Source organism: Geotrypetes seraphini, chromosome 2 (assembly GCF_902459505.1).
Source record: "Geotrypetes seraphini chromosome 2, aGeoSer1.1, whole genome shotgun sequence".
NCBI classification, from domain to species: Eukaryota; Metazoa; Chordata; class Amphibia; order Gymnophiona; family Dermophiidae; genus Geotrypetes; species Geotrypetes seraphini.
In genome coordinates, this window is record NC_047085.1 from 389,197,050 (window position 1) to 389,212,788 (window position 15,739).

The 15,739-nt window shown below is 45.1% G+C and overlaps 1 protein-coding gene across 1 annotated transcript in view; it reads left to right on the plus strand.

Annotated features, from left to right (window-relative positions):
* Nucleotides 1-15,739, plus strand: part of HIBADH (3-hydroxyisobutyrate dehydrogenase) — a 217,175-nt gene that overhangs the window by 1,791 nt on the left and 199,645 nt on the right. The window contains exon 2 of the mRNA XM_033930772.1: nucleotides 7,098-7,258. Within this exon, the coding sequence (XP_033786663.1) occupies nucleotides 7,098-7,258 (161 nt within the window). The remainder of the gene's footprint in view (nucleotides 1-7,097; nucleotides 7,259-15,739) is intronic.

A 15,739-nucleotide genomic window follows, 5' to 3' on the forward strand; every position in this document is an offset into this window, starting at 1 on the left:
TGTTAACTGTATTAGGATCATAGCGGTTTACAACAACCAATAAATATACTGTAAAAGTATTTAGAAGAAAGAAAGGGACTCCAATAATCAGATAGAAAAGAGGTCACCCAAGCATACCAGGGCAGGCAGTTCACAACAATAAAACAAAATTAAAATAATTTTATTAAAGGATAGCTCGTATGTGCTCACATGGGGCTGAATGCCAGTTGAAAGAAATGAATTTTCAATATTATCTTAAATTTGGCAAACATCAATTCCGATCTAATAAACAGTGGGAGATTATTCCAGAAGGATAAGAAAAGGTAATAAAATGCAGAGGGTCATGTGGAGTTGTAATGGGCAATTTTAGGAGAGGGAAGAACTAGGTGGAGGGCGTCGAAGGAACGGAGGGAAAGGATGGGGGGTGTATAGAATAGTTAATGAAGACATATTGGATGGGGTCCCAAGTTGCAAGGATTTATAAGTGAGGCAAACAACTTTAAACCAGATATGTTACTTAACAAGGAGCCAATGAAGTTTTAAAAAGAGTGGGGTAATGTGATCAAACTTCTTGGCCCTACATTAAAGGCGAGCTGCAGAATTATGGAGGGTCTGAAGACTGTGTAACTGGGCTGTAGAGATGCCTTAATAAACTTTGCAGTAGTTGATGCACAAGATCATGAAAGCATACAGCAAGATAATGAATCTGTGTCTAGAAACTTGGAGATAGAGCGTAAGCGCCTGAGCTAGTAAAATCCCAACTTATCCACTTGTGAGATCTGACCCTGAAAGTACAATTGAGTATCAATGAGGACCCCTAAATACTTGAAGGAGTCCTGTGGTTGAAGTTATGTAGAAGGTGGAGAGATGATGATGTGACAGGAAGGGAGCCTGTGATCCAGCAAGCCACAGTAGTGTTTTTGCAGTCTTTTTGTTTGTTTGTGGTTTTTACATGGCTCCAGGACCAGCTGTGCCTGCTTGAAGAGGAGCAGACTCTGCAGCTGGTGAGTGCATCCATTGGGGACCTGTTCAGTCAGCCTACTGAATTTGTGGAGTGCAGGGTTCCAGGCCCTCAGCATTTGCTTGCTTCCTTGACTTGGTCAGGCACTTGAGTGCAGGCTGATGGGTATCTATAGCATCCTTCAGGGAACTCACAGTAGCAGCTGCATTTTCGCGCCCCCCCCTTCTCTTTTCAGCATATTTCACGACCCAGTACCCTTGCGCCATGCGACACAGGAAGGAGGGGCGGAAGCTTCAGACTTAGCCCCTCTGCAGGCCACTAGGGTTGGAGAACAGCAGATGGGTCCAATCATGAAATATTTTTATAGCCCCAAGATAGTAGCTCTGCATACTGTCAGGGTGTAGCAACTTCTCAACCCAAGAAAAAGGTCACCTGCTTCACCCTAAGGGATAAGGAGACTTGCCCTCTCAAGTCTTTTACCCCAGAGATTATTAATCTCCTTTGACAGGCTTATGCACAAGGCAGAAATCCGCCAGTCAAGTCCATGAGCTGACCAGCGCACACACCTTGTTGGAGTCTCAGAACGCTTCCTCCCTGAAAGTGGAGGCTATTCTGGATTATGATGATCCTTCAGACAGGGACTCAGAGGATGAAGAGTTGAATTTGATCCCTGTACTGTCCTAAAGTGAGGCTTCCCTGCTGGGTGAAGTAGCCTCCCATGCAGAGGACCAGGAGTTATTGGCTATAGATCAGGGCAAAGATCTCTCAATCCGCTGACTGTTTAATCCTCTGCCCTAATGGAGATAATTACTGAGTTTCTCCAAGAACTGAAAATAGACCCTCCACAAACCATGTTTTCCCAGTATTCTCTTCTGAACGTGGTCTGGGCGCAGCCCACGTCTTTTCTATGGTACTTGGACATGAGGGTCCTAATCACTGAGCCCGGGAGACCCATGAGGAATCCCTAAGGGTGGCTAAAACCATGGCTAAACTGTTTCTCATGGATCAAAAATTCCAGCAAATGTTTGCTTTTGCAAAGGTGGACTCTCTAGTAGCTCAGGTGACCAAACGCACTTCCCTACCCAGCGAGGGAAGGTGGCTTTAAATGATCCATAGGACTGCAGACTGAATACGATCCTCCAGAGGCAGTTTCAGACTTTGGCCTTAGGTTTTAAGGCTGCAGGACCTTGTGTAAATGTCTCACAATCCTTAACTTATGGAAAATCAGAGACCACTCTCAAGATATAGTGCTTCATGGAGAGGCTGCAATCTAGAATGATTCCAAGATTGCACATTTTATCCATTATACTATAGCAATAATGAAATTGCCAGTCCTAAAGGATTTTGGAATATCAGGAGAAGGGAGATCAGATAGAAACATGATACAGGTTTTTTCAACATTTAGCTTCAAGAAGTTATCATGTAACCAATGTTCTATCAAGTTCTGGTGCGATTATAGTTCTAAAATTGTCTCATTAATGTTGCTTTTAACCTTGAATGTCATCAGCATAGAGATGACGGACAATATCAAGCAGTTTACAAAGTGGCAGTAAAAAAATATTAAGAACATAAAAATAGCCTTACTGGGTCAGACCAATGGTCCATCTATCCCAGTAGCCCGTCATCACAGTGGCCAGGCCAGGTCACTAGTACCTGGCAAAAACCCAAAGAGTAGCAACATTCCCTGCTACCTACCGATCCAGGGCAAGTGGTGGCTTCCCTCATGTCTGTCTCAATAACAAACTATGGACTCCCAATACAACAGCAAACCATTTTCAAACATCTGATTATAGCATTTAAGCGCAACCTCAATGTGACACCCCCCCCCCCCCCCCCGAGTACCTAATAGGAAAGCTTCCCATCTACCACCTGCAGAGATCACTCCAATACTACTACTACTATTTATTATTTCTATAGCGCTGAAAGGCGTAAGCAGCACTGTACATTTAACATACAATAGACAGTCCCTGCTCAGAAGAATTTACAATCTAATTTAGACAGGACATTTCAGGGTTGGGGTAGAGGCAATAATACAGTGGGTATAGGTATCTGACAGCATGAGTGGGAGTTCAGAGTTGAAAACAGATTTTAAAAAGTGGGCTTTTAGCTTGGATTTGAACACTGCTAGGGATGGAGCATGACGTATTGATTCAGGCAGCCTTTTCTAGGCATACGGTGCCGCAAGAAAGAAGGGACAGAGTCTGGAGTTGGCAGTGGGAGAGAAGGTTACAGATAAGCGGGGCTTGCCCGACAAACGGAGATCATGGGGAGGAGCATAGGGGGAGATAAGTGAAGAGAGATATTGGGGGGCTTCAGAGTGAATTCACTTTTAAGTCAGCAAGAAGAGTTTAAACTGTATTCGGAAATGGATGGGGGAGCCAATGAAGTGACTTGAGGAGAGGGGTAATGTGAGAATTGCGGCTCTCATGGAATATGAGTTGTGCAGCAGAATTTTGAACGGATTGAAGAGGCAAGAGACGCAGGAGGCCGGAGAGAAGTACATTGCAGTAGTCTAAGCATGAGGTGACGAGAAAGTGGACAAGGGTTTTGGTAGTGTGTTTAGAGAGGATGGATTTTGGTAATATTATAGAGGAGGAAGTGACAGAGAGGAGTCAAAGATCACCCCAAGGTTGCGAGTTGACAAGACAGGGAGGAGGATAGTGTTATCCACAGAAATAGAGAATGTCGAGAGGGGGGAGGTGAGTTCAGGCAGAAAGATAAGGAGTTCAGTTTTAGCCATATTCAGTTTGAGATGGTGGCAAGACATCCAAGCGGCAATGTCAAACAGGTAGGCAGAAATTCGGACCTGAACTCCTATAGAAATATCTGGCGTGGAGAGGTAGATCTGGGAGTCATCAGCATAGAGGTGATATTGAAAACCATGAGAGGAGTTCAGTGTATCAAGAGAGTGGGCATCTATGGAAAAGAGGTGAGGGCCCAGGACAGAGCCTTGGGGTACGCCTATAGACAGCAGGATAGCAGCAGAGGAGGATCCACTGTAACATACGCTGAAGGTATGACGAGAGAGATAGGAAGAAAACCAGGAGAGAGCAGAACCTGGAATCCCAGCGAGGACAACATGTCAAGGAGGAGGTGGTGATCAACAGTGTTGAAGGCGGCAGATAGATCGAGAAGAATGAGGATAGAGTAGTTGGATTTGGCCAGGAGCAGGTCATTAGAGACTTTAGGAAGGGCAGTTTCTGTAGAGTGGAGAGGGCGAAAGCCCGATTGAAGTGGGTCAAGAATATTATGAGAAGAAAGGAAGTCAAGGCAATGGCGGTGAACAGCATGTTTGAGTAGTTTGGATAGGAAGGGGAGGGAGGAGATAAGGCGGTAGTTGGAGGGGGATGTAGGGTCTAGCGAGGGCTTTTTAAGGAGGGGTGCAACTACAGCATGTTTGAAGACATCAGGAACTGTAACAGGGGAGAGAGCCAGAGGTTGAGGATATGACAGATGGGAGGGATTACAGCGGGAGTGATGGATCTGAGTAGGCAGGTAGGAATCGGATCAGAGGAACAGGTGGTGGGTTTGGAGGAGGAGAAAAGGTGAGCAGTTTCCTGTTTCATAACTTCAGAAAAGGAAGAAAGGGTTGTTGAAGGGAGGTTGACAGAGTGGACAGTCGGAAGGGGTGGTGGGGGAGGCGACATTGTTGAGAATTCAAGATGGATCTTGTGAATCTTGTCATGGAAGAACTCTGCCATCTCTCTCTATGTTCTTCATGATCTTGTAAGTCTCTATCATATCCCCTCTAAGTCTTCTCTTCTCCAGGGAAAAGAGTCCCAGTTTCTCCAATCTTTCTTCAAGCATTTTCTCTATCTGTCCCAGTGGGCTCCCAATCTATCTAATGTACCTGGGGCAGTGGAGGATTAAGCGACTTGCCAAGGGTCACAAGGAGCAGCTTGGGGTTTGAACCCACAACCTCAGGCTGTAGTGGCTGTAGCTCTACCCACTGTGCCACACTCTACTCTACCCTCTCTATTCCTTCACACTTTTTTTTATTTCCCTACATGAGCAGCTTATATTGATTGTCCACTGTGTCTATCATAATTACAGTGTAAGCTCTTTCAAGCTGGGACCGTGTCGGGTGTTTAATGTGTAGCACTGTGTTCATCTGGTAGCGCTACAGAAATAATAAATAGTAGTAAATCAGTGAAACAAATTCTTACTTTCATTGCATTTTGAATCATAGATTTTAGACCGTAGAATGTGAAAAATGTACAAGAGCAGTCATCTGACTTCTGCAGATAATATTCATATCTACCCATATATAGAACCAGTTTTAGTCTCTGCTTCAAGGTTTATTTGTAAAATAGAATTTCTTTTCCTTTGGGAATAGTATACCTATCAAAGTTACACTAGCTTAAGAGTACTGGGGATCAGACCACTACAAACCGCACAGTGCAGGCCAACCGCACAGTGCAGGCCAACCGCACAGTGCAGGTCTCTTGTTCTGCCATCATCTATGAGGGGAGGAGTGGTCTATTGGTTAGAGCTGCTGCCTCAGCACTCTGAGGTTGTGAGTTCGATCTCTGCCTGTTCCCTGTGACTCTGGGCTCCTTTTACTAAGGTGCGCTAGTGGTTTTAGCGCGCGCGCACTAGTTGCTAATGCCTCCATAGAGCTTGCGTTAGTATTTTTTGTTTAGATTGGGGTTTGCGCGCGCTAATCATCAGCGCGTGCTAAAAACGCTAGCACACCTTAATAAAAGGAGCCTTAATGTAGGGGTCCTCAAACTACAGTCTGTGGGCCACATGTGGCTCGCCGAAAACATTTATCCGGCCCGCTGGGTGTTTTTGCCGCCGCTGCCTGTCCTGCTTAGCAGCCGACTTGTCCCGGGCCCGCAGTGCGCATGTGTGGAATGTGTGCCGCACTCTCCGACTCCCCTCCTTCTCTCTGTCTCTCGACTCCTCCTATCAGTCTCGGGTATGATTGGATGAGTCACGAGCTTGCCAGTGCAGAGCCTGCTGCTGCCTGAGGACCAAGGTAAGAACAAGTTTAGGATTTATTATTTTTTTTTATAAGTTAGGAGGTCTATTTGTTATTTTATTTTGCAGTTAGTAGAGCCTTTTTTTGCGGTTAAGGGGGGTCCTTTTTTTTTCTGAAGTTCATAGGAGTTTGTTCATAGTTTTTTCTTAAACTATAGTCCGGGACAGTGAACTGGCCTCCTGTTTAAAAAGTTTGAGGACCCCTGCCTTAATGTATTGTAATTGTTTATTGTTTGTTTATTGTTTATTTAGTTTTTGATTAAACGCTTTTTCGATTCTACAAAGCATTGTACAGAGTATAAAATAACATTTCAACAAAACGAAAAAAATGTAGCAATTAAGACATACTTTCTATAAACTACGAGACTGACAACAATACGTACTAGGTTATTATGGACTGACAAGCAATGGACACAAGTAGGAAAGGGGGGAGAAATACAATTGATATAGTAAATGGGAGCAACATTTAAGGTAAACACAAAAGGGACTGGGGAAATAAATGTAGTTTTAAAAAAAAAAGAACAGATATAGATTAATCTCTAAAATACAATATTTCAGTTAAAAGCATCTTTAAAAAGAAAGCATTTTAAGTTGCTTTTAAAATTTTTTATGTTTTTTTTCCATTTTTAAGTTAAGCGGAAGAGCATTCCAGATTGTAGGGGCTGTCACAGAAAAAGTGGAGGTGCGGCGTGTGCCAATAATTTTTAGAGAAGGAATATTAAGGTTGAATTGAGATATAGATCTTAAAGATCTTGGAGGGTTGTATGGAATCAAAACTCTATCTATAAAAGCTGGGGTATTGGATGAATCTATTCATGAAAAGGCAGTTAATCCCAATCAATAAATAAACATTCGTGTGTTACAGTAAAAGAAAGGAAATCCTAAGGGTCAACTTTCATAGAAATAAAAGTGCAGATTTAAACCCTCTTACCCACATTTTTTTGTCACCTACCTCTACAAACAAACCTTCCACAACCATCCCTCTAGTGACATCTACTTATGCTGAAGTTACCCAGTGCTAAAGGATGAATTTATATTTCCTTAGAGTACATTTAGGTTGATCCTTACTGTGGAGTTTGCTTATAATAGGCTTCTTCTCCCTTTATGTTAACTTTTTAATGCAATTTTTTTTAGTTGAGAAAGACTCTCTATTGAATATTTTCTATTGCTTTAGTATGTTCTAGGACAATGGCATCCAAAACTCCTGTTGGGTTTATTGGACTGGGTAATATGGGAAATCCAATGGCAAAAAATCTTCTGAAACATGGATATCCTGTCATTGCATATGATGTATTCCCAAATATCTGCAAGGAATTTCAAGACACAGGTGCACAGGTAATATATGAACCTTGAACAATAAAACTGCTAGATGTTATGTTCAAACAGTTTTTATTATGAAGCACAATTTAAACAATACAAACTTTATAAAATATCCAATAATGTTTGATTTTCTGTACACCAATTTTACAATTATTCAACCCACTAACCCCCCCCCCCATGAATCCCCTTACCATATGTCAACAATGGTAAAAAAAACCAACTAGACAACAATATAACTATGCATAGTTAATAATATTACAATTACTAGTCGTCCAGTACATACATTTGAAACATACCCTTCCACCTTCCTGACACTCCCTATCTGAACCCTCATGACAGCCCACCAATCCCTGAACAGTAGCAACAACGTAAGTTTATCAGCCCCTTAATGGGAGCTGTATCCTTGGGAATTCTCCCACCTACCAAACTATCATGGGGAAATCCAGAACAGCCTATATTCCTTCAGTGAATATATAGCAACCCCAGGACCTGATACACAATCAGATCAATTAACATGTCCAAGCAGGGCGTCTGAACTCTTACAAATCCCTACAACAGAAGCCAAAAGGGCCACCCCCAGGAACAATCCTGCCAACTATCCAAAAAATAAAAAGAAAGGTATACAATGGAAACATAGAGAAACAAACGCTGAGAACAACTTGTTACACATTCTAAAGGAGGATTCCCTATGTCTGATATTCCCAAGATCATGGTATCTGCAATTGATTTAATATATGACTTCTAATTCTTGATGTGGAGAGCTTATCTGGATGGGTAAGATCCCCAGAGGAAGTCTAGCAGTACACCAGGCAGTGCATGAGAGGGCTTGGGCTCCCAGGGTGCATCTGCCTCAGTGTCAGAGCCTGGCCAAGATCCAGTGGGCCTTTCTGATGGAGACTTGGATAATAAAAGGTTTATATGCCTTTACTGTCACTGAACGAGCTCTCCCTGTCAGGAGATGCAGAATTGCAGGCCGATGCGAGTGCACAAGATATAGTGGTGGCCCTCGATCAAGGGGATGATCCCATTGTCCTCCAGCTGTTCAGACCCTCAGTTCTGTTAGAGTTTATTGAGGACTCTGCGGGAGTTAAAGGACTCCCAGCAGGTTCCCTCTGCTCCCTGCTCTATAGCGAGCAGAGTGAGAGCCCAATCCTCCTCATTTCACTGGCATCCTGATATCAGTGTATTAGTCACAGAGCATTGGGATGCTCCTGAAGGGTCTCTTTAAAGTATCCAGCCAATGGCTCAACAGTTCCAATGGCTTGGTAGTGCAGGTAACCAAACGCACGTCCCTGGGCGGGAGGGCGTGGTATTAAAGAATTTGCAGGATTGCAGCTGAAAAATGATTCTTAAACAATTCTAAGCACTAGCCTTGGGAGTCAAGGCAGCTGTAGCAGCTTCCTTTGTGACACATGCCTGTCATACCAGGGACTTGAGCTGACCGAGGGTGAGCCTTTGTCCCAGCTCCTATTAGCTGGAGTGGATTATGTAACTGATGCTCTCTACAACATCAGTCAAGAGCAAAGTTTTTCAGCTTATTCGATCTCAGCTCACAGAATGCTCTGGGTTAGGCAATTTCTCCTCCAAGGCCACCCTAAGCAGACTTCCTTTCAAGGACAAATATTGTTTGAAAAAGGACTAGGCAATCTCATGAGCAACGTGGTAGATTGCCAGCTGACGTGGCAGATTCCTGGCTGAAATCTCTACTTGATAGCAAACTGCGAGCCTCTAGAGGCTCTGGGCAGTCTAATTTTCAGGGCTCCGAGCATTTTCAACAGTACTGAGGTTGAGCCTCCTCTCAGAGATCCTTCCAGGGAGCCAGACAGAAGTCCTAGATGAAGCCAAAGCTCCAGTTCTTGTTCTAGCTTTCAAGAAAGCACATTGATGCTAGGTCTAGAGAAGTTCCCCTGAAGATAGGCTCCAGATTGGCCTCACAAACCGTGGTATACAGACCTGATGGACTTTGTGCCTCACAAACCGTGGTATACAGATCTGACGGACCTTGTGCATCTTCAGAGGGGCACAATTTTCATACTGTGAGTACAGCCGGACCTTCTCAGGGACCAGGGTCAAAGAAGATCCGGATTGCTTTGCTCTTACAGCATGACTCTTGTGTTAGTGCGCAAGGGATACTCAAAGGTGGTCATTGCTACTTTTCTCGGTACCAAAAACCCTATGATGGCCTCTGCTTATGCTAAGGCATGAAAAACTTTCCAGCACTGGTGCATTAAAGAGAAGGTGGAGCTTTTCCCTGCTCCAATCTCTGTGGTGCTAGCCTTCTTCTATGTTGGCTTTGACAAGGGGCTTACCGTTGCATCCCTCAGAGTCCAAGTGGTGGGACTCTCTTGTTTCAGGAATCAAGAGCGTAAGGCTTTGTTGGTGTCTCATCTGACCATAGCCTGATTCCTAAAGGGGGTGCTGTAGCTTAGCCACCAGTAAAACACCCATTATCCCAGGACAAGCAGGCAGCATATTCCCACACATGGGTGACGTCACCGACGGAGCCCCGCAGCGGACAGCCTCGAAAGCATCTTGCTTGAAGATCTCGAGCTTTCGATTGCTGCATCGCGCATGCGCGCGTGCCTTCCCGCCCAAACTAGGGGGCGCATCTCCTGAGAGGATCCTCAGTTCAACGTTTTCCGCGGAGCCGAGAAGACTTGTCGACTTGGTTCCCGTAGCGTTGTGCCTTCTCTTCACCGCGGCTGAGTACTCTTTATTGTTTTCGGTCGCTGTGTTCGTAATTCTATTTCTACTTATATTTTATTTAAAAAAAAAAAAAAAAAAAAAAAAGATACATCTTTTGGTTTTTCTTTAGCGTCGGGTTAGAAGATTGAGGCCTAGGCCTCTCTTCTCCGTTCTCGACACGGACTTTGTCCTATCTATGTCCCGGCCTGTTACCGGGTTTAAAAGGTGTTATCAGTGTGGTAGAACTATTTCCATCACTGATCCACATAGCCGGTGTATGATCTGTCTTGGGTCGACTCATCGCCCCGAAGATTGTATTCGCTGCCTCACTCTTCAACCTCGTGCTTTTAAACGTCGCTGCGACAGATTTTTGGAGCTTTTTCCTCGTATGGAGCCTGAAAAAGCTGTGGCCTCGGTCGAGGCATCTGTTAAATCCTCGACTCCGGGACCAACCTCGAGTACTAAAACCTCGACCTCGCCTCCTCGACAGGCCTCGGCCTCGAAGACCTCCGGGTCCTCGGCCTCGAAGGCCTCGACGATGTCCTCGAAGCCTGGATTGGGGGGTAAGTCTCCTGCTTCCTTTTCAGGTACCATCTCTAAGAAGCCGACAGAGTCTACCTCCATTCAGCCTGGGGCCCCAGGTTTGACTCCGTCTTCCAGACCTTCAAAACGTGCTTCCAAGTCCAGGGAATACTCTCGATCGAGGTCGCCCTCCTTGGAACGCACGAGACCTCCTGTGACTCCGAGTCCTTTGGTCTCCGTCCCCATGTTTGAGGATATGCTGAAGTCAATTCTGACTACGCAAATTTCCTCAATAGTGGCTCAGTTGGTACCGGTCTCGACTCTGTCTGCGCAACACCAGCCTGAGCATAAATCGGCACCCTCTCGGCGATCTCCTCGTCGCAGGTCTCGATCCAGGGTTTCCTCGTCAGACTCCTCGTCTGAACATGGAGCTAAACAAGCATTACCTCGATCGAAGCACAGGTCTCGATCTTCGAAGCTTACCTCTACAAAGAGCTCGAAGCATTCTGATATTACTTCTAAAGCTCATACTACCATTGCCTCTTCAATATCGTCGAGGCATTCGAGGTCGAGGACACCACCTTCGAGGCATTTGTCTCGAGAAAAATCTCCTCTTACTAAACCTCGTACTCCGCGCACTTCTCCGACTCGGAGCCTTAAGCGGAAACATTCAGCCACTCCTCCTCTGACAGGCAGTGGAACATCTTCCATCACTTTACATCTTGAATCTGAGCCTCTATCTCAGTATTCACGCGAGGCTTCTCCATCTTTTTCAGTGACACATCGTTCTCGTTCTCTTTCTCCTGAGGAAGCCTCGACCTCGAAGTCTGCTTCTTTTGCTAAATTTGTCTTCGACATGGGACAGGCTCTTAATATTGATTTACATTCTGATTCAAAATACACGCCTGAATACCTTGCGGATATGGAACTTTCTCATCCTCCTAAGGAGACTTTACGTCTACCCATGACACCGGTGCTGAAGCAGACGTTTCTACGTAACATGGAGACTCCTTATTCTGTGACAGCTATTCCATCGAAGCTGGAGTCTAGGTATCGTACTGTTCCATGTAAAGGGTTTGAGAAATCCCAACTTTCTCATCAATCCCTAGTGGTGGAATCTTCCCTGAAGAAGGCTCACCCATCTAAGGTGTCTGCAACAGTTCCACCAGGACGCGAAGGGCGTACTATGGACAAGTTTGGGCGCAGACTTTATCAAAATTCTATGATGACAAATAGAATTTTGAATTATAACTATGTCTTTACTTCATATTTTAATCATTTTTTGAAGCAGTTGTCATCTTTTTGCCCAGACTGGCCCAAAGAACGCCTTTCTGAATATAAAAACATTATTCAATCTCTGTCTCAGTTACGTCTATTCATGTTGCAAGCATCTTATGATGCTTTTGAGCTATCCTCCAGAGTCTCGGCATTTGCAGTGGCTATGAGACGTCTTGCATGGCTCAGGATTGTAGATATGGATCCCAACTTACAAGATCGTTTAGCAAACCTGCCGTGTCAAGGTTCTGAGCTCTTTGATGACTCTATTGAAGCAGCTACTAAAAGGCTTTCTGAGCATGAGCGTTCCTTCGCCTCTTTGATTCGTCCGAAACCAAAACCTTCTCTGACTAGAGCTTACAGACCTCCAGCTCGTCGTTACCCCATGAAGTCCACACCGGCTTTTTCTAGGCCTCCACCTAGACGGCCACAACAACAACGTCCTCAAAAGCCTCAGACACCTGCTCCAACCAAAACAGCTCCGTCTTTTTGACGGTCCAGTTATGAGCATTCCAACCTCTTTGCATCCAAATTCCTCCCTACCAATCGGAGGTCGTCTTTCCCTTTTTTCATCTGTCTGGGAAACCATTACATCGGACCTTTGGGTCCTTACGATCATCCGAGAGGGATACTCTCTGCGCCTGCTTCAGGTGCCTCCAGATCACCCTCCAAGAGAGTGTCTTTCCAGTTCCTCGCAACTCCCTCTTCTTCTTCGGGAGGCTCGAGCTCTTCTTCACCTTCGAGCAGTGGAGGAAATTCCTCCTCCCGAACGCAACCAGGGGTTTTATTCCAGATATTTCCTGGTTCCAAAGAAGACGGGGGATTTGCGACCCATTCTGGATCTACGAGCTCTCAACAAATTTCTAGTCAAAGAAAAATTTTGCATGCTTTCTCTCCCGATCCTGTACTCCCTCATGGATCAAGGGGATTGGATGTGCTCACTGGATCTCAAAGAGGCTTATACTCACATTCCTATTCATCCAAATTTTCGCAAATATCTCAGGTTCAAGGTGGGGAACCTTCACCTTCAATACAAGGTTCTTCCATTTGGCCTAGCAACCTCTCCTCGGGTCTTCACCAAGTGTCTGGTTGTGGTAGCCGCGGCTCTTCGAGCCCAGGGATTGCAAGTTTTTCCTTACCTCGACGATTGGCTTATAAAAGCCCCTTCTCGTTCAGGGGTTACGCAAGCGACCCTTCAGACTATTTCTTTTCTTCAAAGTCTGGGGTTTCATATCAACTTCCCAAAATCTCACTTAGTTCCAACTCAATCGATTCAATTTATTGGGGCGGTGTTGGATTCCATCCGCATGAGAGCTTTTCTTCCTCTCAATCGACAGAATACTCTCTTAAACCTTTGTCATCATGTAACTTCCCTATCAACTATCAGAGCGCGTCAAATGATGGTCCTTCTCGGTCACATGGCATCTACAGTACATGTGACTCCTTTAGCAAGACTACATCTTCGCATCCCTCAGTGGACTCTGGCATCCCAATGGCAACAAGCTCTAGATCCTCCTTCTCGCCATATAACGGTGACGCCTTCTTTAAAGAAGTCTCTCCGCTGGTGGATGCTCTCTTCAAATCTTTCCAGAGGTTTGCTGTTTCACCATCTTCCTCATCAGAAAGTTCTCACAACAGATTCGTCCGAGTACGCATGGGGAGCCCACGTAGATGGTCTCCGTACGCAAGGATTATGGACGGCCACAGATCGTCGATGTCATATCAATCTGTTGGAACTCAGAGCGATATTTCTGGCTCTCAAAGCTTTTCTTCACATCCTTCACGACCAAGTAGTCCTTGTTCGGACGGACAATCAAGTAGCAATGTATTATGTCAACAAACAGGGGGGAACGGGTTCCCATCCTCTGTGTCAGGAAGCTCTGAAGTTGTGGCATTGGGCGATTTCACACAACATCTTTCTTCGAGCCGTTTATATTCAGGGTATTCAGAATTGCCTTGCAGACAAATTGAGTCGTCTGCTTCAACCTCACGAATGGACGATCAACTCCCCCACACTTCGTCAAGTATTCAACCGATGGGGGACTCCTCGGGTGGATCTTTTTGCGTCACCCAACAACTTCAAACTTCCTCTGTTTTGTTCCCGCATCTTCTCCCCTCTTCGTCTCGAGGCGGATGCGTTTCTACTAGACTGGAGGAATCAGTTCCTTTACGCCTTTCCTCCTTTTCCTCTGATTCTCAAAACTCTTGTCAAATTGAAGTCGGATCATGCCACAATGATTCTCATAGCTCCTCGGTGGCCCCGACAACATTGGTTCTCTCTTCTTCTGCAACTCAGCATCAAGGAACCTCTTCTTCTGCCAGTTTTTCCTTCTCTGCTCACTCAGAGTCAGGGATCCTTACTTCATCCAAACCTGCAGTCTCTTCATTTGACAGCATGGTTCCTTTCCACCTGATGGATTCTGCTGAATTTTCTCAGTCTGTTCAGGATGTTTTTCTGGCTTCCAGAAAACCGTCAACTCGTCAATGTTATAGTCAAAAGTGGACCAGATTTTCTTCTTGGTGTTCCACTCATAATCTTCAGCCAACTTCTTCTTCTTTGGCTTCTGTTTTGGATTATTTACTTCATCTATCCCAGTCGGGTCTCCAATCCACATCTATTAGAGTTCATCTTAGTGCAATTGCTGCTTTTCATCAGCCTTTAGAGGGGAAATCACTCTCGGCACATCCTCTAGTTTCTCGTTTTATGAAAGGTCTTTTTAATCTCCATCCACCGATCAAACCTCCCCCTGTGGTATGGGATCTTAATGTGGTATTGGCTCAACTGATGAAACCTCCTTTTGAACCTATTGACTTGGCTCATTTTCGATATCTTACTTGGAAAACTGTTTTCTTGATTGCTCTCACTTCAGCTCGTCGAGTTAGTGAGTTACAAGCTTTGGTTTCGGATCCACCTTTTACTGTTTTTCACCATGACAAGGTGGTACTCCGTACACATCCCAAATTCTTACCTAAGGTAGTTTCTGATTTTCATATCAATCAGTCTATTGTTCTACCCGTATTTTTTCCTAAGCCACATTCTCACCCTGGTGAGGCGGCTTTGCATACTTTGGATTGTAAACGTACGTTGGCTTTCTATCTTCAACGTACTCAACCTCACAGAAGTTCTCCTCAACTTTTTATTTCTTTTGATCCAAATAGATTGGGTCATCCCGTTTCGAAGCGTACTATCTCCAACTGGTTGGCTGCGTGTATTTCTTTCTGTTATGCTCAGGCTGGTCTTCCTCTACAGAGTCGAGTAACGGGCCATAAAGTCAGGGCTATGGCGGCTTCGGTTGCTTTCCTCAGATCAACTCCTATTGAGGAAATTTGTAAAGCTGCCACTTGGTCCTCGGTTCACACTTTTACTTCTCATTATTGTCTGGATACTTTATCCAGGAGGGATGGCCATTTTGGCCAATCTGTGTTACAGAATCTTTTTTCTTAAATTGCCAACTTCCCTCCTCCCTTTTGATTTAGCTTGGAGGTCACCCATGTGTGGGAATATGCTGCCTGCTTGTCCTGGGATAAAGCACAGTTACTTACCGTAACAGGTGTTATCCAGGGACAGCAGGCAGATATTCCCACAACCCTCCCACCTCCCCTGGTTGGCTTCTTAGCTTGGTATCTGAACTGAGGATCCTCTCAGGAGATGCGCCCCCTAGTTTGGGCGGGAAGGCACGCGCGCATGCGCGATGCAGCAATCGAAAGCTCGAGATCTTCAAGCAAGATGCTTTCGAGGCTGTCCGCTGCGGGGCTCCGTCGGTGACGTCACCCATGTGTGGGAATATCTGCCTGCTGTCCCTGGATAACACCTGTTACGGTAAGTAACTGTGCTTTTCCCTCATGGAACCTTAACATGGTTTTGCAAAACCTCAGTCAGGCTGCAAACGAACCACTGAAGGAAGCATCCTTGATGGATCTGACGCTTAGGAGAAGTGTCTTGTAGTTGCAGGTTCTTTTTTTTCAGAGAGCCTTTTCTTAAGTTCACAGAGGCCGGAGTTTCTTTGCACATTC